The 21,879-nt window shown below is 39.6% G+C and overlaps 2 protein-coding genes and 1 non-coding gene across 4 annotated transcripts in view; 1 reads left to right on the forward strand and 2 right to left on the reverse strand.

The window, feature by feature from the left end:
* TERF2IP (TERF2 interacting protein) overlaps window positions 1-21,879 on the forward strand; it is a 60,449-nt gene that overhangs the window by 8,152 nt on the left and 30,418 nt on the right. Inside the window, exon 4 of one of the 2 annotated variants that reach the window (XM_053914767.1) lies at window positions 4-1,671. The exons of the other annotated variant lie outside the window; for it this stretch is intronic. Within the exon in view, the coding sequence (XP_053770742.1) occupies window positions 4-87 (84 nt within the window). The 3' untranslated portion in view covers window positions 88-1,671. Of the gene's footprint in view, window positions 1-3; window positions 1,672-21,879 lie in introns of those variants that run through there. 2 annotated transcript variants of the gene reach the window in all.
* DUXB (double homeobox B) lies at window positions 7,491-8,087 on the reverse strand. Its single transcript, XM_053914768.1, is given in 2 exon segments — window positions 7,491-7,660; window positions 7,663-8,087. Coding segments are annotated over 2 exon segments (582 nt in total). The 5' UTR covers window positions 8,075-8,087.
* On the reverse strand, window positions 12,144-12,264 carry LOC112300887 (small nucleolar RNA SNORA32). The gene has a single exon (XR_002974434.1). It is a non-coding gene; the product is annotated as a small nucleolar RNA SNORA32 (small nucleolar RNA).

Raw genomic sequence — 21,879 nt, forward strand, 5'->3', positions numbered from 1 at the left:
TAGGCCGTTAGAAAGATGCTAATTCTTCTGGATGGAGCAATGAGAAGACCTGTGTCAAGGACTGTGAAAGATGGCAAAATAAGGTAAATTGCTGAGAGCTACAGGGGAGAGAAATCAATCAGGAGTAATCAGGAACCATCAGGTGTATAACAGGAGGTGTCATTGTGCCCCAAATCCCCTAGTCAGTCACCATTCCTGTACATGCCACCAATAGGAGTCCTGCAAGCACCTGCTTGAGGCTTTCTCTCTGCTTGAAGTGCTGTGGATTGGCTGGCTTTCAGCTGGTGGTATGTGGGAATTTAAGGATGTATATACCCAGCTTCCTTGCTGACCAGAAAAATGACACAACTGAATACATATTTGAGAAATACCCCATGAGTTGGATAATGGTTTTCATGCCATCTTTCAAAGGTCCCTGGTAGAAATAAACATAGTTTCCCACAGTGGTAATTGGTTTATGAATTCATCCTACATAGGCTTCCTTCCCTTGTCTCACATCCCCTCTCCCTCCTAGTACATCCTCGAAACACACAAATTCTGTTTTAAGAGTCTGCTTCTGGGGGAACTCAGCCTAAATCAAAATGCTTAACCTTTCCCTGTTCCTTAGTATGTTGGAAGGTAAACCACTCCCAGTAGTAACTAGCTCGCTACAGTGGTAATTCTTAATGGGGATTGAGAAGGGTTGGGTGGTGGACATTTGATGTCATCTCGGATATCTATACTGTAGTAAAGCTACCACAGCCTATTGACTTCATAGGACTAGCAGTTCTAGTTTGTCAAAGGCGAAAAAGGATCTGATTTATTATAACCACACTCCCAAGAGGCGTGTTTAAACCAAACACATACCAACTTACAGTGCTTCTAATAAACCACTAACTTTCAGAATATCTGGTTTTACGATTTCTCTGGTCATTTCATTGCTTGGACTGGGAGATACATGTGGGGAAAGAAATTATGAGAAGTATTTTTGGCAGCAGAGATCTAAAAAAGGAAACTTAGCTGGATCTTAACGGTTAATGGCATTGAGCTGTAGATGCATTGACTTCAAAGATAAGCTGTTCAAGTCCTGAAGTTGGGATATCTCTCCCTTGAGTTGGGTGTGACCTCACTTTTCTGCTTGTGCCCTAGGAGACGACATTTCTTACTTATTGTACCCCCTGAATTTTGGGCGTTCCTTACTGTTCCTCTCCTACCATCCCACCACCTGACCCCATACTTCAGCTTTTGAAATTGTCTAGGCCTTAAATAACTTGTATAACTTCATTAGTGGCAGAAGCATTTCCTTTTTGCCCCTTTTCCCCCCTGCAGCAGTGGGTTTTACTCCTGGTAGTTTCCCTCTTTTGTTTTTCCTTCCCCTATTCGTTTTAAGTAGTAGCATTTGAGTTTTAAAAGATTAAGGTGTGGCTCTGGCCAGGTAGCTCTGTTGGTTTGAGCAGTGTGCCTATATGCTAAACCTGCAGGTTCGATTCCTGGTCAGGGAACATACATACAAAAATCAACCAATGAATGCATAAATGAGTGGAACAACAGATCGATGTTTCTCTCTTTCTCTCTCCCTTACTCTCTTTCTAAAATCAATAAATAAAATAAAAAAAAAGTTTAAGCTGCTGCTTGAACTGTTTTGATCCTCTCTTGTTTTTGGTCTAATGTTATTTGCTAGATCATATGCCCACCTGCCTGTGTGAGTAAGATATATTTATTTGCATGTAACAGAAAACAACCCAAAAGATTTTAAACAATAAGGGGATTTATATCTTGTGTATATAACAAGAAGTCCTGGGTTAGGGTGGCCTTGGGGTTCTGTTTTTTCTACTTTGCCATTTTAGCTTATCCTGTGGGCTGCTCCCCTTGCAGTTGAAAGGTAGCTGCTGCAATTCCAATACCAGAACAGAGGGTTTCTTCCAGGTATTTTCTTGTTTTGGTGGGCAACCTTTCCCAGAAGCCCCCCTAGACTTCTCATTGGCTAGAATTACAGTACATGCCCCTTTCTAACTCTTCCTAGATGAAATTGACTTGATGGATGTAGATTAATCAAGGTCTATTCTCCTTGGGCTAATTGTGTAACCTTTCCTGGGAGTATGGCCTGAAAGGGGAGGGTGAGTACCCAAACAAGTCAGGGAGTTAGGGTTTTTATTTTGCTTCCTAAGCATATTTTCTTAGAGCAAATACAATTTATGCTTCTCTATCAATAATAATCATCACCTTGAACCTTACTCTGCTTATCTTCCTGGTCTTTTCCTCTTAGGGTCTGCAGCTACCACTATAATTGTCTGTCAATAAGGAGAGTTTTCCCTTGTTGTTCTTTCGATTTTTCTACCTGCAGCTTTCAGTTTTGATAATTTACTGGCCTTAGGATCTTTCTGGGGAACATATCAAGTTGTTTTCTGAGCTCATTACCTGCCACCTGGGCTGCCTCAGGCAGGAGGTTGTAAGTTTGTGTACAAAGATTTGAAGAGCTCATCTGGGCTTTGCGGAGAAGCTTGCTGATGACTATTCTGTCTGATGGTTTATGTATTTAATTGATAGCTGTTGTCCACAGTGCAGAATTAAATAAGCCATATTATCTACTAACATTTTAAAGTAGGCAGTGGAGGCCCTGGCCGGGTATCTCAGTTGATAAGAGTGTCATCCCGATACACCAAGGTTGCAGGTTCAATCTCCAATCAGGCCACATACAAGAAGCAACCAATGAATGCATAAATAAGTGGAACAACAGATCAACGTTCTCCTCTCTCTCAAATCAATAAGTAAAAATAAGTAAATAAATGGGCATTGGAAGCTTTTTGAAAATAATTTCTTAATATGTGTTAGAGTAGTTAAATAAGGAAGCCATTAGACTGGGGTGGCTTTGGTTCTTTCGTAAACAAACCAAAACCTAAGCCAAAGCCAATGCACTTGAATCTAAGAAAATGAAATTCAAGGAAAGGAAATTTGGATACACCAACAGGCACACCAGGGATGTATATGCAGAGGAAAGACCATTTAAGGACACAAGTAGAAGATGGCCATCAGCATAGCAAAGAGAGGCGTCAGAAGAAACCAAACCTGTAAATACTTTGAGCTTGGAATTCCATTCTTGAGAAACGTGAGAAAATAAGTTTCTGTTGTGTACGTCGCCCAACTGTGTATGGTATCAAATCAATACTGTCAAGTAATTAAACCTTTTTGCGGCAGCGGGGTCAATTTGTGTCACTATATGTGTCTGTGTACATACGCATGTGAGTTTTAATTCCCTAGGTGATAATGAAAGTACAGCTGATACCAGGAAAAATAACTTCTGCTGAGTGTAATTTGACCACAGATATTGATGTTGGAGTATTCTGGCACTTGGGCTTCAATGTATAAATACCTAGAGACACTCTTGCACATAATGCACTAGTAAAGATACCTACGTGTGTGTGTATTGAACTCATTCCATACCATCATGTGGAAAGTATACAAACCAATAAGACAAAACAATGCAAATTGATAAATTGAACAAAAAAGAACTATTTTTCATAGATACTTCTATTATACCAAAGTAAACCCAAGTACACCTTCATATACCAAAATCTGTTTTTAGAAGTTACTATTTCAAAAGAAGGGAGAAGAGTGAGGACTTCCAGTCAAGATGGAGGCATAGGTAAACACGACTTTTGTCCTTGCACAACCACATCAAAATTAGAGCTAAACTACAAAATCACATCACTCGGAATCATCACAAATTGAGTTGAATGGAGGTTTGACAACTACAGAATTAAAGAAACCACATCCATCCAGACCAGTAGGAGGGGCAGAGATGTGGAGACATGGAACAGGCTGGTCCCACACCCACATGTGGCAGATAAAACTTGGGAGGGGTATTTTGGGATTGAGGAGTCCCAGCCCCACACCAGGCCTCCCCCACCCCCCCAGCCCAGGGTTCCAGTGCCAGGAAGATAAGTCCCCATAACTTCTGGATGGAAAAACCAGCAGGGATTGAGTCCGTGGAAGAAGTCCCAAGCTGGAGTCCCAAGCAGTTCCTCTTAAAGAACCCATACATGGACTTACTCAGACTCACTCCCTCTGAGCTCCAGCATTTGAAAGGCACTAGTGCCATGTGGGGAGGAACTGGAGTGTCTGGCATTGAGGCGAGAGCTGAGGTACAGCTTTCTCCCAGACAGAAAAGTAGGCAGTGGGCCATTGTACTTTTCTTGAGCCTTCCCTTCAGAATCTAGAACCCCCAGGTGTTGTGTCTGAGACTCCATCAACTTGGCTAACACTGTTTTCCCCACCCTGGAGATCCCCTGAAGCTCTGCCCCTCCCAACTTACGGGTCCATCCAAGCTGTTAATAGTGGCTTTTCCATATAAATGGCCTGTCTTGGCTCAAGCTTCACAACTTAAATTCTCTCAAGCAACAGCCAGCCTCAGCCAGTCCCCAGGCCTCTTGCTAATGGCCCCAGGCCTGGCACTAGCATCAGCCAGCCTAGGTTCACAGCTTGGCTTTGCCTGGGAACCACCAAGCCCAACACAAGCAGGAGCCATCTGCAGATTGCTTTGTAGGTCATGCAGAGTGGCCCTAGGCAGAACTCGGGTGGGGGCTGAACTCGGCTTGTACCACCCAGGAAACCCCAGAGCCTGCACACCCAGTGGACAGCTACATACCATGTTGGAGCGCCACCGCTCTGCTCCTGCACAGGTGATCTTCCACAGGGGGGAGATTGGTGGTCAGTGGTCACAGCCAGTTCTTGGATCTGACAGACCTGGGTAAATCTCTCCTATTGAACTGCCAACAGCAATCAAGGCTCAACTACAAGAGGGTGCACTCAGCCCACACAGAGGGTGTACCTTGAGTACCCAGCTTCAGTGATCGGGGAGGCTGTGTCACTGGATCCTACAGGACACCTACTACATTAGGCCACACTACTAAGACAGGGAGTCATAGCAGTTCTACCTAATACTTAGAAACAAATACAGGGAGGCTGGCAAAACGAGGAGACAAAGAAACAGCCAAAATGAAAGGCCAGATCAAAACTCCAGAAAACGAGCTAAATGAAATGAAGATAAGCAATTTATCAGCTGCAGAGTTCAAAACACTGGTTGTAAGGATGTTCAAGGAACTTAGTGAGGACCTCAACAACATAGAAAAGATCTAGTCAGAAATAAAGTGTACGCTAACTGAAATCAAGAACAATTTATAGGGAAACAACAGTAGAGTGGATGAAGCTGAGAGTCAAATCAATGATTTGGAACATAAGGAAGCAAAAAACCAATTGGAACAACAAGAATAAAAAAGAATACCCCCCCCAAAATCCCCCAAAACCCCAAGTATAGTGTAAGCAGCCTCTGAGACAATTTCAAGAGATCCAACATTTGCATCATAGGGGTGCTGGAAGGAGAAGAAAAAGAGCAAGAAATTGGAACTCTATTTGAAAAAAATAATGAAAGAAAGTTTCCTTAGTTTCGTGAAGGAAATAGACATGCAAGTCCAGGAAGCAGAGAGAGTCCCAAACAAGATGGATGCAAAGAGGCCCACTCCAAGATATAATTAAAATGCGAAAGGTTAAAGAGAGATTCTTAAGAGCAGCAAGAGAAAAGAAGTTAGTTACCTATAGGGGAGTTCCCATAAGACTGTCAGCTGATTTCTCAAATTTTGCAGGCCAGAAGGGATTGGAAAGAAATATTTAAAGTCATGAAAAGTGAGGACCTACAGCCAAGTTTGCCCTATGCAGAAAAGATATCATTTAGAATTGAAGGGCAGATAAAGAGCTTCCCAGACAAGAAAAAACTAAAAGAGTTTATCATCACAACCATTATTATATGAAATGTTAAAGGGACTTAATTTAAGAAAAAGGGGAAGATCAAAACTATGAACATTAAAATGGCAATAAATACATATCAACAATTGAATCTAAAAAACAAACTAAGCAAACAAGAAGAACAGAGACAGAATCATGGATACAGACAGCATTTCAATGACTGCCAGATGGGGGTGGGATAGGGGAATGAGTGAGGAGATGAGGGGATTAAGAAGTACAAATAGGTGGTTACAGAATAACCATGGTGATGTAAAATACAGTATAGGAAATGGAGTAGCCAAAGAACTTATATGCATGACCCATGGACATGAACAAAGGTGTGGGGATTGCCTGAGGGAGTGGGGGCTGCTGGGTGGAGGGAGGCAAAAGGGAAAAAGTTGGGACAACTGTAATAGCATAATCAATAAATATAATTAAAAAATAGAGTAGTTTCCTAGTTTTTAGATTAACCTATTGTTTATAATAAAGTGAATTTTATGGATATGTGTATACACATATGTGTAAATATATATGAAAAACCTTAAAATCTCAAATATGAGCATTAGACTACATCAATGAGTATGTGGTGTTTGTATATATTTCCTTGTAATTTGGCATATTTAATTAGTGAAAGGAAAAATATACATGAAAAATACTCAGTATTATGGACCTATCCTATCATGTAATCATTCCTTTTTTCATGGATACTGAGGTAGTTTTTAGTTCCCAATCAAACCCTCAGAGCTTTTTCCTAAAAGCTCAATTTTATGAACCTAGAACATTAGGAAATACAGCATTCCTTCATTTTTTACATGACAAACTTACTTTAAGTTTGCCTTCCCATCTTGCCAGAAGGGAAAGAAGTGCCAATGTGTCCCTTGTACACCTGTTCTCACTTGGCTTCGGTTAAAGTTTGTAGATTTTCCAGATGCTGGACGACATGGTGATTACAAAGATGAGGTCATATTTGTCAGTAAAATGCTTTTGTTCGATGGGATTCAGCAGACGTGTCCATTGCCTAATGCCCGTGGTGCTTCCCGAGTCAGTATGGTGCTTGGAAACAACCCTTTACTCAGTGAAGTGAGCACAGGAAATAACCACTGCCCACAACACAGAGTAGAACCTTTATTTGGGTTTCCAGGTGGTCTCTCCTCCCCGCTGCATTAGCCTTGTCCTGAACAGGATGACTTCATTATTTATCATCCTTTAAATTGCACTGATCCTGCCTCCAAAGAAAAGGGGTCTGGACCCAGTTCTGTGAGAATGCTGTCATCTTTCTTCTGAAAGTGAGCTTTGCCTCGTGTGGAGCAGAGCCAGAAATCTTCAGTGAGGCCCATCTGGGATCCCGGAGTGTTCTTTTCCTCTGATTAGGGCTCGGAAAAGGTGGTACCTTTTCCTGAAAATTTTAGGGACTGCAGGATTTGGCCTAAAGGCTTGAGGTTTCTGACTGACAGTGGCCAGAGGGGAGGGAGGAGGGGGATAACAGAAAAAAGGGGAAGGGTCTAGGCAAGGAACATGTATAAAGGACCCATGGACAAAGACAGTGGTGGGGGGAGGATTGAATGTGGGCGTGGGTGGGTAGGGCAGGGAAGAATAATGGTGGGAAAATGGGGACAACTGTAATTGAGCAATAAAAAAAAGCAAAAATAAAGGCTTGAGGTTTCTACATACTGTAGGTGCAATTGGCCAAGGGGATGAGATGGTTGTCCAGCTGACCTTGTATGGTGTGTGGCTCAGTGTGTCTCTTTTTGAGGGTCTCATTCTGCAATCAGAACCTGGCAGCACTCGTCCCACCATTACATAATGTAAGATATGTCCATCTGATCCAGATCCTGTGATTGATGTTTTTTGTGTTTGGGGCGATGCTGAGAATAGTCTTTCAGCTGTAGTACTTCTGTGGCAGTCTGTGATTCTGGCATTTGTCCTGGCTTTGGGGCCAGAAAGTAGTGTGAATATTGGGGAGGCCCCCTCCAGGAGACAGTGATTTTGGCAAGTAGTTTGCAAGTGTCAGAGTAAAGGGAGAGTTCTGTCCTCTCTGCATAGCCTGCATGGGCTGCACCATCATGACACTTGGTCCTTGGCTGACACAAGGGACAAAGGACATGTGGGATAGTAGTAGAGCAGGTAGAGATGTTTGTTTCTTGCTGAAAAAATTGGAGGAAGGACAATGATGAGACCAGCCTGGGAGAGTGGACAGGTTGAATTGGTGCTGCTGAATTGTCAGATCTGGTGTCCCATTTGGACCATCTACCAAGGAATTCACAGGCTTACTTCTGCTGTACTGTGGGTACAGAGATCTTTGGTTCTGAAACCACATGTATGCAAGGAAAAGGGGGAGACATGGACATCATAAGACAAGCAATTCTGGCTGTTTCTCATACTGTGTAAGACAAAGTGAGTATTAATATAGGCCTTAATATCAGCTTAATTATATATATATAAACATACAAACCAATTGAGGTCATAATACACTCAGCAATAGATGAATTGAAAATGGCTAAAAAAGTGCATGTTCCAGAATCCTCCTTTTAATTACAATAATGGGTTAACAAACAAGTTCTCTTGACCAGGGGGATCTTTTTTTCTCTTCTTTGATGATCTAGGCATAAGAATAGAATGTAAGAATCTTATATATACTTGTACAAATCTGAACAAGGGTTAGTAAGTCTTTGAGGGTTTCTATGCTGATCAACCTATGAATGTGCTTCCTAGTATGAGCATTTAATGTATATTAATTAAACCACTATCTCCATAATTTAGGTAGAAGGAGCTCAATGGGGGTGATTTTGTTTCTCAACTGAAGATATTTGACATGTTAAAAATTTTGGGGGGATGTCACAAATGGTGGGAGGGTACGGGGGCAGGGTTTCGAGTTGGTAGAGGCCAGGACAGCCCATTATAGTAAGAATTCTCTGACCCAACATTACAACAGTGCTACGGAGTAAAAAACCTGACAGTATTCTTAAAATAGGAATCAACTTCCACATTTTCCCACATTTTTGCTGCTGGCGATTTTAAACGGACATACCACTGACAATCGGATGTGAAAATTCTCCCTTTCGTCTTTACCATCCCATACCTTTGCCCCTTGGTGACTGATAATTCAAGTTAGATCAACCCTTTTCCAGCAACTTTTGAGGGGGCGATATCATAGATATTTAGTGCCACAGACAGAGTTTACTTGAAATCTTAATTCTTGAATGCCTGTTTGTTTGGCTAGTATTTTCCTGGTTGCAATATCAGGGAATCAGTTTCTGTCTACAGCTTGAACTAGGATGTTGGAGGCCTTGTGATGGATGTCTGGTCTTATCTAGCTTCTTTTGGTAAGTATTCTAAAGATTAACGCAGGAACAAAAGGCAGCTTCTAGGGCAGTTTTCACATTTGAACTGGAAACTCAAACTTGAGAAGATAAAGCTGACCATACTTACTCCCTCCGAATCCCCCTGGGATGACACCATGCTTAGAGCAGCAGAGCCAAAAGGCCCAGAGCTTTGCTTGCTAAGAACTTGCCCGTCCCAGCCAACTGTGGGACCACGTTCACATTTCCGACACTAGGGTGCCTAGAACAAACTGTAACTAGGTCCTAAGATAAGGACTTTTAGTGGAGAATTTGGACACAACATGAGGAATCATTTTTACTCTGAATGGGACCCACTGAAGAAATGCATTTGGATCTGTGGGTTATTACCTTGACTGGAAGGCTGATGCTGGCACTGCTCCTGGGTTTGGTCTTTTTTTAAGGACCACTCAGATTCCAATTTTCTATTTTGCTCTGTGGTTTTGTTTTGTTTGTTTGTTTGTTTTAGAACTTATTATTTTTAAATATTTTATTTATTTATTTTTAGACAGAGGGGAAGGAATGGAAAAAGAGAGGGAGAGAAACATCAATGTATGGTTGCCTTTCGCACACCCCACGTGCTGGGGACTTGGTCCACAACCCAGGCATGTGCCCTGACTGGGAATTGAACTGGCAACCCTTTGATTTGCAGGCCAGTGCTCAATCCACTAAGCTACACCAGCCAGGGCTAATTGCCTTTCATTTTCAACATAATCAGATCATATTATTCATTCCATACTTCTGAAATTTCTAATATCTGTTAATATCCTCATTTGAAAAATTGAAGTTATTTATAAATTAAACGCATACCCTAAAATATTTATATCTAGTCAAAGATACTTCCTATAAATAGTCAACTAGACTATTTGAATCTCATGTATGTGGTCTGTCAATATAATACATTGATAAGTATTAATACTAATGGCATTACATTTCACAATAATGTGCAACTCTAACTTACATTTTAAACAGTTTTGTGATGTTTATTGTTTTTGGAAAGTGTCCTCTGTACGTTCACTTGCGCAGGTGGTGGAACATCCCATGACCCTTTCCATTATACTACCTTTTTATAAGTTGTTTTCTTTTTTTATAAGTTATATTTAAATATAATTTATTTACTGTACAATTTATCCTTTTAGGGTGTGCAATCCAGTAGTTTTTAATGTATGCAAAGAGTTGTGCAATCATTAACATTACTAGTTTTAGAAAATTTTCGTCTCTGAAGAGAAATCCCCAGTCAGTAGTCAGTCCCCATTCAATCTCCTCCCAGTCCCTGGAAACTAATAACCTACTTTCTGTCTCTGTGGATTGCCTATTCTAGACATTTCATATGAATGGAATCAAACAATATGTGGACTTTTGTGTCTGCCTTCTTTCACTCAACAAATATTTTCAAAGCTCATCCATGTTACAGCATGTATTTCATTCATTTAGATGTCTGAATAATATTTCATTTTATAGATAAGCCACATGTGATTTATCTATTCATCAGTTGAAGGAGGTGTCATACACTAATGTTCAGTAATTACCAACATCTTTCCTTGTCATTTTTCTCCTTAAGTAAAGTCATCTGTGGTCATCAGGGATATTGGCCTATAATTTTCTTTCTTTGTATTGTCTTTATTTGGATTTGGAATTAGGATAATGCTGGCCTTGTAAAACAGGCTCAGGAGTTTTCTCTTCTCTTGAATTTTTTGGAATAGTTTGAGGATAGGTATTAGTTCTTCTTTGAATGTTTGGTAAAATTCTTCTGTGAAGCCATCTATCTGGTCCAGGACTTTTATTTGTTGGGAGTTTGTATTACTGCTTTGATTTCATTAGTCTGCCTAGATTTTCTCTTTCTTTTTGGTTCAGTTTTGGAAAATTGTATGTTTCTAGGAATTTTGTCTGGGGCAGGCCCTGGGTGAAGAGTGGCTGAATTTGACCTGTGAATCCAGTCAGGTGCTCCTGTTCCCACCCACCTCCCACCTGGGGTACCTTTCAGAGTAAATGTTAGGTTGCCTCAAGTGGTTTAGGAGGGTGAGGCAGCTGTGGCTTCAAGGTTAAATCTGGTTCACATTCAAGGCAGGAACAAAATAATCCACAATCCTAAACATTGTAATCCATTGGTCTTCTTTTGAGATATGTGTGATCACTTTATATAATGGCAATAGAATCAATGGAAAAAAATCAAAATTATTTTAAAAGAAAGTTAAAATATTTGCCAGTTTCCTAGATTTATTAGACACTTGTTAAAAACAAACAAAAACCTGTAATTACTCTGCAAATAGAATAAAATGGAAGCAGTTAATTTTGTGTATGGAAATAATCTACAGGTATAGAACATTATATAGGAAGTATAATCCCATGTGCTTGTCATTTTAAACATTACATAATCACTTATTAGCAATGCAAATAAAATAGAAAAATTTATTAGCAGAGAGAAAAGGAGCATCTTACTGTAGTTCTGATTCTATACTTGTAAGATGGGGTCAACTTGGAGGTGACTCACTTCTGTTTTTAAGCTGTGTAGACAGCCTTTAGTGTAAAACATATCTTGTGGTTGATGGAAGATGGGGGTGAAGTTCAGAGCCAGTCCATGGAGAATGTTCTGTGGACCAAAAAGGGATTCTTTGGGAAGTAACTTCACAGGATGATCTGATCATAAATTCCTAACTGGGCAGGTCAGGGTGGGTAGCCACACCCCAGGCATGTAACTTTTTTTAAAGTTAATAAATTTTTATTTAAGGAATTGCACATGTTCTGAGTCCTTGGTTCTTTATGAGTCTGAGTCTTAAAATCCTTTTTTTTGCTCAGTCCAGTCAATTGCCATGACAGTTGGTCCTATATAACAGGAGTAGGGATGATCATGTGATGGCAAACTATTTGGTCACTAGCAACCTAGAAGGATTAGCTAGACAAAGGACAGCTGGAAGATTCCAGAAATCTAAGACAGCTATTATAAAATCTCACTGATTACCAATGGCTATTACAAAATCACATACAGCTTGTGTAATATTTATATTGGACAGTGCTGATCTAGACATTGAAAATAAATAAGGGTTAATAAAATGTTCCCAATAGGCTGAATGCTAGCAATGTAGCAGAAAGAAAACCTAGTGGGAAAATGTTTTGTGGTCATGTCTATGGCAAATTAGAAACTGCATTCTAAAAGCCTTGGTAATGACCAGCAGGCATTTAATTCTTTAGTAAAAGGTTTATCTTTGCCTTAAGCACCCTTGTCCATTGTTCTTGTGCATCCAGGTTAACACACCCTTAAAACGCTCCCTTTCAGATTCCTCCTTCTACTACCTAACCACCTTTTCAGGTCCCTCCTTCTTAGTGTGACAACCCTTAAGAGAGCATGTACTCTTGTTAACTACCTATAACCCCTTCTCCCACCTTTGTGGACTCTTCCTCAAGTCCCTCCTTAATTCCAAAGGCATAAAAGAAACTGCAGGACTGTCACTCTCCAGAGCATTTGAGATCTTGCTTCCCGGCAATTGTAGTCAGTTTATTTCAAATATACTGTAATTCTCTGCAGGTGTTGAATGTTTCTTATGCCAAAAATGCTTAGCTATTTTTTCCCTGAATTTCTAGAATGGGGGGAGACCAGAGAGTCTTCTTCTTTGGAACTGTCCGTTACGCCTCTAAAACATCTGATGTTTGACAAGGCAGGGTGGAGGACCAGAGCATGGGACAGTGGACTTGTGATCCCATGATTTGTTGAATCAAAGGACAGTCCAGCTGCTGCCTGCACCAGGACACACTCTTGATCTTGCAAAACCTCTGCTGGCAGGAACTTTTCACTGGAGTCCTGATCCTTGGAAGGACCCTGCATCCAGATGCTGCTCTTTCCTTAGGAACCTGTACATCCAGAGGATGGCCTGGTGGTCCTCTCTGGCCTCTGCCAAATGTCCTATTGGCAACATCAGGGACATAAAGATATTTTTCAAAACCTTACATTCTTCCTCATTTTTTCTTTTCTCAGGTATGATTTTTTTCTTAAGCTATGGAGATGTCTCTCAGCCAGGAGATCTCTGAGCTTATTGTGGTGAGCTTTACGCTAAATAGGTTTTGATAATAATGTGGGATTCTTTCACATTTTCCAGAAAGAATTTTGGCTTCGATTGTATTTTGTAGGTATCTAATTCTTTGCATTCCTTGCTGGTCTTCATGTCTGGTTTCTTTTTTTAAAAAGACTTTATTTATTTATTTTGAGAGGGGGAAGGGAGGGAGAAAGAGAGGGAGAGAAACATCAATGTGTGGTTGCTTCTTCGGCACCCCCTACTGGGGACCTGGCCCGCAACCCAGGCATGTGCCCTGACTGGGAACGACCCTTTGGTTCACAGGCTGGCACTCAATCCACTGAGCCACACCACCCAGGGCCATGTCTGGTTTTGATGAATTCTCCCATGCGTTTCTCTGGAGGGTACATTCTCTCTAAATCAGGTATCTGGTGAAAATTATTTTTTTCCTCATATAGTTCAAGGAGGACTTGACATTTCCACTGAAGCTGTGGCGCCTCCCTTTCTAACTGTGCCTTTATCTGACTGCAGTGAAACTTGCCCAGTTTGGAGATGCTTCATATTCCTCCTTTCAGTTACTATGAGATTGGTTTCTTTTTTTCTTCAAGAGTTTTTAAATAAGCACTTAACTCAGCCACATCAGTCATTGTCTTTAAAACTCCCTTTGTTTCATCTTCCACATGGTCTCTGTTTTTTTGGGGAATTTATTACATCCAATTCTAAGCTCCCACCATCCATGTGTTTTCTCCAGGAGTAGAAGTCTGGTCTTTCATATTCCACAATGTTAATCCAGAAGTTTGATCTGGCTTTTTTCTTGGAGTTTTGTAATATTCTTTTATTCTGTATGTAAATGTATTCCCTCTTGTTTACTCATTTTCTTGATGGATTTTGAAGGATCAGCTACAGTAGCAGCTACTTGGCTTTGGATGTCCTCTGCCTATACCTTCTATAAATTTAGCTCCTACAATTGGTCTATGATATAACCTGAGTTAAATGTTGTATAGTTGTATACATATATTTTATTGGCTCAGTACCACTTGTTGAAAGATTATCCTTTCCCCATCAAACGAACTTGGTGGAAAATCAATTTATATGTATGAGTCTATTTCTGCATTCTGTTCTATTGACCTATTTATTTATCTTTATACCAATTGTATTGTTTTGGTCACTATGACTTTACATTACATCTTAAAATCAGATAGGTTAAGTTCTCCAACTTTGTTCTTCCTTTTCAAAACCAGTTGGATATAAAATGGGCATTTCTCAACCTTGGCTCTGTTGACATTTTATCAGGATCACTCTCTCTGGGAGCTGTCTAGACCATGTAGGATGTTTGGCAGCATCCTGTTCTCTATCTACTAGATACCAGTAAGCATCCTTCCCTATAATTACAATTAAAAATGCCCCTAGAATGTCAGCAGCATGGCTGTATAAGATGTCCCTTGTTTTAGTCCTCCCCGACAATAAAAATTTGGCGCACATCCATGGGTAAAAGTGCCTTTGTGGGAGCTGTGGGATCCAGCACCATATGCTAAGGGACTCAGGAGAAGTCTCACACAACTGTGCATCAGGCAATAGGCAGACTGACTGTGGTCCTGGTTGTGGACATTGCAGTAGCCTATGAACCAGCCCCAGTCTGGGTGCAGTCCAGGCAGCTCTGAAAACACTTACGAGAGAGCCTTTGTGGAAGTCCAAGCTTCCCGAGCAGAAGTTCCTGCACACCATTGGAAGAAAAGATAAAAAATTTACAAGTTTGGATGCACTGGAGTGGATAAGAAATAGCTTGGCTTTACCCATATCACTCCTTCCCCAAGGCAACAGTTTAGGGCCAAGAGATATTTTTTAGGCCTGTGATTTCTCCCACGGGGAAAAAGGAGGGTGTATGAGTGAGCACCTGCTTCTCCAGCTGTGCAAGACGTTGCCAAAGAGGCTCATTCTCTCCTGCCCCATCCAGAGGATGGAGTCATAAGCCAAGTGACTAGGAGGTGGGAAGAGTCTGGGAGAGAGGCAGATGGGACTCTCAGAGGGCATTAAATTGATGTAGATCTTATTACTACATCCCAGACCCCATCTACAGGCCTGACCATGAGCTTCTAGGAACACCTCACCGCAGATCTCCCCCAGCTGGCCCAGGTGGATCCCCAGTGCTCTGCATGCCTCGCCCACACACACTATACAGAACAGTTTTAGGAAAAATTGAGCATAAAGTACAAAGAGTTTTTATAAGCACACAGTTTGTAACATACAGTTTTTTCTGTAATTGACATCTTGCATTAGAGTGGCACATTTCTTAAAAATGATGAACAAATATTGACATATGATCAGTAATGGGTCCACTAGCTGTCCCACGGTCCTTTCCTTGCACTGTGGCCTGGGGTCTCTTTGAAGGCAGTAATCTAGAGACAATTGCAGGGCTGACCTTGTCTGTTTCCTGTTTCACAAAACCACTGTCCTCTAATTGCCTGTTTTCTACTGCCTTGCATACCATTGTGTGGTTATTTTGTCCGTTTTTTTTTTTTTTTTCCTGGTGGGTGGGAAAATTTGTTCCCTGTTATTCCATCACAGCCAGAAGTTAAGGTCCTGTTCCACAACAGGATTTTTTTGTTACCGAATTTTGAGATCTACCACTAGGTGGCAGTATTATACAGCAAAGATGCTGTTTAGAAAAGGCACTGCACAGAGCATTTCTAGGTTCTTTTAAAAGATATATGAGGTTGTGTATTTGGGGAAGATGGCGTCCCCCAAACTGAATGGGCCACCGCAGCGGTTGGGAAAAGTGAATTTCATAACCAGAAGGGGAAGCTGGAGAACGGAGCACGTTAATGCAACCCTGAACCTGGTCGAAGGCAGCATGACTGTATATAACAAAGGCTTTTGATCCAAGTATCGTCATTAGGGCCAGAGACCTAATAAAACTATTAATAAGGAGTGTTTCATTTGAATAGTATGGAATCTTCAGGATGATGTTGTATGTGACATCATTAAAATAGGTTCATTAAAACCTTAATCATTGTATTTTCTCAACTCTTGTTTAATCATTAAGGTTTTTTTGTTTGTTTTTTTTTTGTTTAAGATTTTAAATTTATTTTTAGAGAGAGGGGCAGGGAAGGAGAAAGAGAGGAAGAGAAACATCAATGTGTGATTGCCTCTGACTAGGAATGGAACTGGAGATCTTTTGGTCTGCAGCCCACACTCAATCTACTGAGCTACACCAACCAGGGCTAATCATTAAGGTTTTAATATTTTAAATTGGATGAATATTCTCCATAGTATCTAGGACTATTTTTCAAACCTCTTTTAAGCCAGTAAAAGGTCCAATGGTTGAAACCGTGTTTCCCTGAAATATAATGTAAGTTTGTTCAGAATAACAATAAGCCATTGTCTTCTTTTTACAAATCTGTTTTTATTTCTTACTAAAGAACCTGTTTTAATGATGTCACATGTAACATCATCTGGAAGAATTTGTACTGTTCAAATGAAATACTCCCCCCTTGTGCACGGTTGCTGGGAATGCAGATTGGTAGCCACTGTGGAAAGCAGTATGTAGTTTCCTCAAAAAATTAAAAATGGAACTGCCTTATGGCCAAGTGATTCCACTTCTGGGAATATATCTCAAAGGATATATGAACCCTTATGTTCATTGCAGTGTTATTTACAATAGCCAAGATTTGGAAGCAGCCCAAGTGCCCAACAGTAGATGAGTGTTTAAAAAAAAAGCTGTGGTATATTTACACAATGGAGTACTACTTGGCTGTAAAAAGAAGGGAATCTTACCCTTTGCAACAGTATAAATGGACCTATAGGGTATTATGCTAAGTGAAATAAGTCAGAGAAAGACAAATATCATGTGATTTCACTTATATTTGGAATCTAATGAACCAAATAAATGAACAAACAAGATAAAAACAGACTCACAGATACAGAAACAGACTGACAGCTGTCAGAAGGGTGGGGGTAGAGGGGCTGGGTGAAAAAGGTGAAAAGATTAAGTAAAAAATGGTGATTACCAGCGGGAAAGGTAGGAGAAGATAAAGGGGAGATAAATGGTGATAGAAGGCAGCCTAACTTGGGTTAGTGAACACACAATACAATGTGCAGATGATGAGTTATAGAATTGTACCCCTAAAACCTATATAATTTTGTTAACCAATGTCACCCCAATAAATTCAATAAAAGAAAAAAGCCAAAAAACAATAAGTAAGTAAGTAAGTAAATAAATAATAAATAAATATCAAATGATGTTTCATTTTTAATATGCTCTGAGTCTGGCCCTAAAAGAAATGCAATTAATTTATAAATTTTATTTATTTTTTATTTTTTTATTTTCAAAGATTTTACTTATTTATTTTTAGGGAAACAGGAAGGGAGGAAGAGAGGGAGAAAAATATCTATGTATGTGCCTCCTACCTGACATGCAACCCAGGCATGTGTCCCAACTGGGAACCGAACCAGTGACCCTTTGGATTGTAGGCTGGCACTCCATCCACTGAGCCACACCAGCCAGGGCTATTTCTGAATTTTAATAAACCCAAAATAACACATAAAATATTGGCTCAGTGTACCCTCCCTTGGGGGAGCATGTCTGAACCTTTTTCCCTTCCCTCTCTTCCCCGCTCTAGGCACCTTACCTTTCTTTGCCTTTCTGTGTCCTAAGATGCAAGGGCCCTTCGTTTCCTTCTGTAGCTTTTTCCTGAGCCTATGCTGTGCAGCTGGCTCATTTCTACTACCTCTGTAACTTTCTAGATAAACTTTCTCTTACAGTTTGAAAAAAAAAGTCTAGTCATGAATACTCTCTGAAGACAAGTCAAAAGTAGCGACAGAAAGTGGAAGCAATAATGGCTAAACAAGCAGAAGCTTTCACTAAGAGACAAGAAGAAAGAAACAAAGTTTTTATTCCACCTAAAGAAAAACCAGTTGTGAAACCTAAGGAATCTTCTGCTGAAACTAAAATTGATTTGGCTGCCATCAAGAAAATGGCTAATAAAGCACAGAATAAGAAACCGGGAGGTCTTAAAGCTGAAGAAGTTAAGCTTAAAATGGAAGCAGAAGCGAAGAAAAAACAAGTAATACACACACATACAAACTGTCCCCTCCTTCCTGAACTAGAATGTACTAAGCTATCTCCTTTTGTTAAGGATTTTGAGACACTAGGGCATTAGTTGCCTAATGTGTAAGAAATAATACTCTGATTACTTTTTTTCTGAGTTTGTTTGGTTCTTTAAAAAAGTGTTTATATACATATATACAGTGGTTCTTTATAAATTATTATATTCTCCATGTGTTTTTTGAAAAAAAAATTGTACTAGAGAGTGGTATACATGTCTTTCTGTGCATTGCACCTAATCTACTCCAGGCAGGCTTTGTCTAGCATGATTTTAGGAGTAACTGTTTAGATTGTTTATGCAAAGATTTGTGAAATGTAGCTATTGTAGATAATTGTCCATCAAATTGAACGTCTGATGCCATTGGTTAGTCTTTAAATACCATGTCCCAGCATTTAGTTTTGAGGAAAATAAATGCAGATTTTTCATGCTCTATTTCCTGATAATAACAACAACAGAAATGATATATTTGGTATTAGTTTGGGCACATCAGTCCATTTTGTTGAGTTCTACCTTATTACTATATATGTTAATGTGGAATATTTACTTTAGTGTAAAATTTATGAAGATGTTTTGCCTAAAATAATACATGCTATAGATTGAAGTGATTTATGACATTCTCCTAACTAGGACCCTGTAGTAGAAATAAGACAGTCATTAGGGTAATTTTTCCATCTTTAAATGAATTTTAGTATATTTATGAGGGCACTGATTAACATTCATGCATGTGTCTGGTACGTAAGAGCTGTACAGAGAAGAATGATAATATGTGTCCTCTGCCTCAGAGGGCTCTTGTCCTTGTCGGGAGAAACAGATGTGGACCCCCAATGACAGCACAAGTAGCGTTTTTTGTAACTCTGTTGGGGGTGCCTGGGGGGAGTCTTGGGGGTAGCTTCACAGAGTAGGTGACCGTTTATCAATGTTTGAAAGATGTGTAGAAATTTTCCACTTGAGGGAGGGGCCAATAACAGTTCACCCCCAACAGCGCAAATATCATACAGAAGGAGATAAACAGGTACTCAGAGTGTATGGTTACCAGGAATAAGGAGAGTGGCAGGAAACAAGGCGGAGAAACAGGTTGGGGCCACGTTGTGAAGGGCCAAATTTGCCGTACTAAGAATTTGGACAATACTTTGTAGCCAGTGAAGACTAAATGATTGTTTTCAATTAAGTGATCGATGTGATTAAAATATTTTAGAGTCTCAAAACTATTTTGACCACATAGGCTTTATAATAAAATGCTGTCCTAGTAACTATCCAATATATTTACATCTAGTTATTTATAAATTATACATTCAAATTATAAATTATATATAAATTATATATATATATATAAATTATATATAATTTATATATATAATTTATATATAAATTATATATAAATTATACTATTCAAATATATTATGCAGATTATAAAATACACAAAACTATGAAGCTTGTGGTAATAAAGAAACAGTGTTGACAAGTTTGAATTTTTTGCTGATTATATGCCACGTTTGATTAGATGACTGTTTTATGTCATAATGGAGTTGATTTAAGTGGAATAGAAAATATTTTAGTCTTGGTATTTTCTTGTTCAAGAAATGCAAGCATCTCAGTGAACTATTTCTTTAAGCCCTTAGTCCTTCAAATGAATGTGCCTCCTTCACTCAGTATGTTTCCTAAGTGTAGCACGGAGTATCACATGTTTGGCCTCACTTTTGCAGATTCATTTATTGTGTGAATTTATAAATTACTACTTGTAAATTACATTGACTAATTGAAAGATGTTACATAAATTCAATGAAGGTTTGTCTCCTAATATTAAGTGAAGTATTAAAATAGGTATCTTTAAAGTAATGAGTATAAATAATATCTTTAGACCATTTGCAGCTAAGTTTTCCTTCCCAAATTGCATTTTGGCCTTGTTAATTTGTTGACTGGAAAATCACATCCTTTTTCTTCCTTCTAAGTGTGATGGCGATTATCAGCCGTTCAGTGGGATATTTCAGGATTCACGGTTGTTGAATTCTATCTTCCAGGCAATGTTGAAAACGTGCTTTTGTTTTTTTCCATTGCGAAATATCAGAATTGTGACCAGTGTTTAGGCGAATACCTTTCATAAGCTGAAATAGGATCGAGCTACCATGTGTATGAAGGCGAGCTCACTGAATCTAATGGGAGTCTTACCAAAGCAGACCCCAGTGCAACCCGATGTGAGTTGAATGTTTTTATTGGCATGCTGATTTCTTACCTGGCCTCAAACATCTGTTACTGGGATATTTCATGTTTCCACGGTGTCCTCAGTATAGGAGCCTTACTGATCTTCGTAGGTTCGGGATGGCCTGATGAGCTGACCCACTCTCTTTGTGCACGTTAGTAAATTGTCCTGCCCTGTCAGTTCCTGTCTCATAATTAACTGTATTTTCTCCATGGCATTTACCGGTATTTGAAATGATCTTATTCTCTTACGTTATGTTTACTTCCTCTTTCTTTTCATGAAAATGCAAAACTACATGAGTTCAGAGGCCTTATTTTTCTTGCTCATCATCCTGTCACCAGTGCCAAGACAGAGCCTGGCACAAATTGTGTAATCAATACAAAAGCATTTGTTATGAGAATAGATGAACATGCGTAATAGTACCTGACACTATGTCCATTGTCACCATCATCAATATCATGAAGCATAGAGTTAATATCAGATACGTACAATTTAAATATGTTAAGAGGGTAGATCTCATATTGTATTCTTACCAGCCCCCCCAAAAGCAACAAACAAACCCCACAAAAGAACATAGGAAAAGTTTTTCAGGTTATGGACGTGTTCAATACCTTGGTTTTGGTGATGGTATCATGGGTATATATATATATGCACGTATCCAAATTCATCCAACTGTATACATTAAATGTGTGCAGTTTTTAAAACATATCGATTATATCTCAATAAGGTTTTCTTTTTAAAAAGAAAGATTGGTAAGCAGGACCGTAGTGTTGTGCAACCCCAGTGGGTTCTGTGCGTACATCAAAAATCAAGCCCTGCGCAAAGCAGACGGAAGCCAGGAGGGACCTGAGTAAACATAAACTTGTCATCGGAGTTGCTCCTGGATACTCCGTGAGTGGGTTCCTGTGTACGTGAGGCGGGTCCCTGGAGTCGTTCGCCAAACACCCCCTCCGGGTGAAGATTTGGCGGCGTCCTTAGCACAAACACTGCTTTATGATAAACAACATTCTAGGCAAAGAGCTCAGCAGCCCTTTCATTCTCTAAAATTCATAATCCCAGCAAGCAACTTTTTTCATAAGAACAAATATATACACAAAGTCATTTTTTCATCAAATTCGGATTAAGTGCAATCTAACACTAATTACAGAGATAGTTAAATTTAATTGACTGATCTGGCTAGGATAAAATGGAAATAATTGTTGGACGTGGCATTTAAATTTCATTACCTGAATTTCTTATTGCTTCTTTTCACATGGGAATTATATTTGCAAATATAACAGAACACTTTTCAAAAAGCTTTTACTTGCATTTTCTCTGTGAGGGGTATTGGTGTTCTGTTGAAGGATTGGTGACTTGGAAGGGCATAATGCGGTGACTGTGCCTCAACCTTAGAAGTGTGTCCAGCTACTGGCTTTTTTCCTTTCCCTCAGGCTGAGTGAGGTGAATATGGAATAGCTTGCAGTTGAATAATCTGA

This window comes from Desmodus rotundus, chromosome 12, assembly GCF_022682495.2.
Source record: "Desmodus rotundus isolate HL8 chromosome 12, HLdesRot8A.1, whole genome shotgun sequence".
Classification (NCBI taxonomy): domain Eukaryota; kingdom Metazoa; phylum Chordata; class Mammalia; order Chiroptera; family Phyllostomidae; genus Desmodus; species Desmodus rotundus.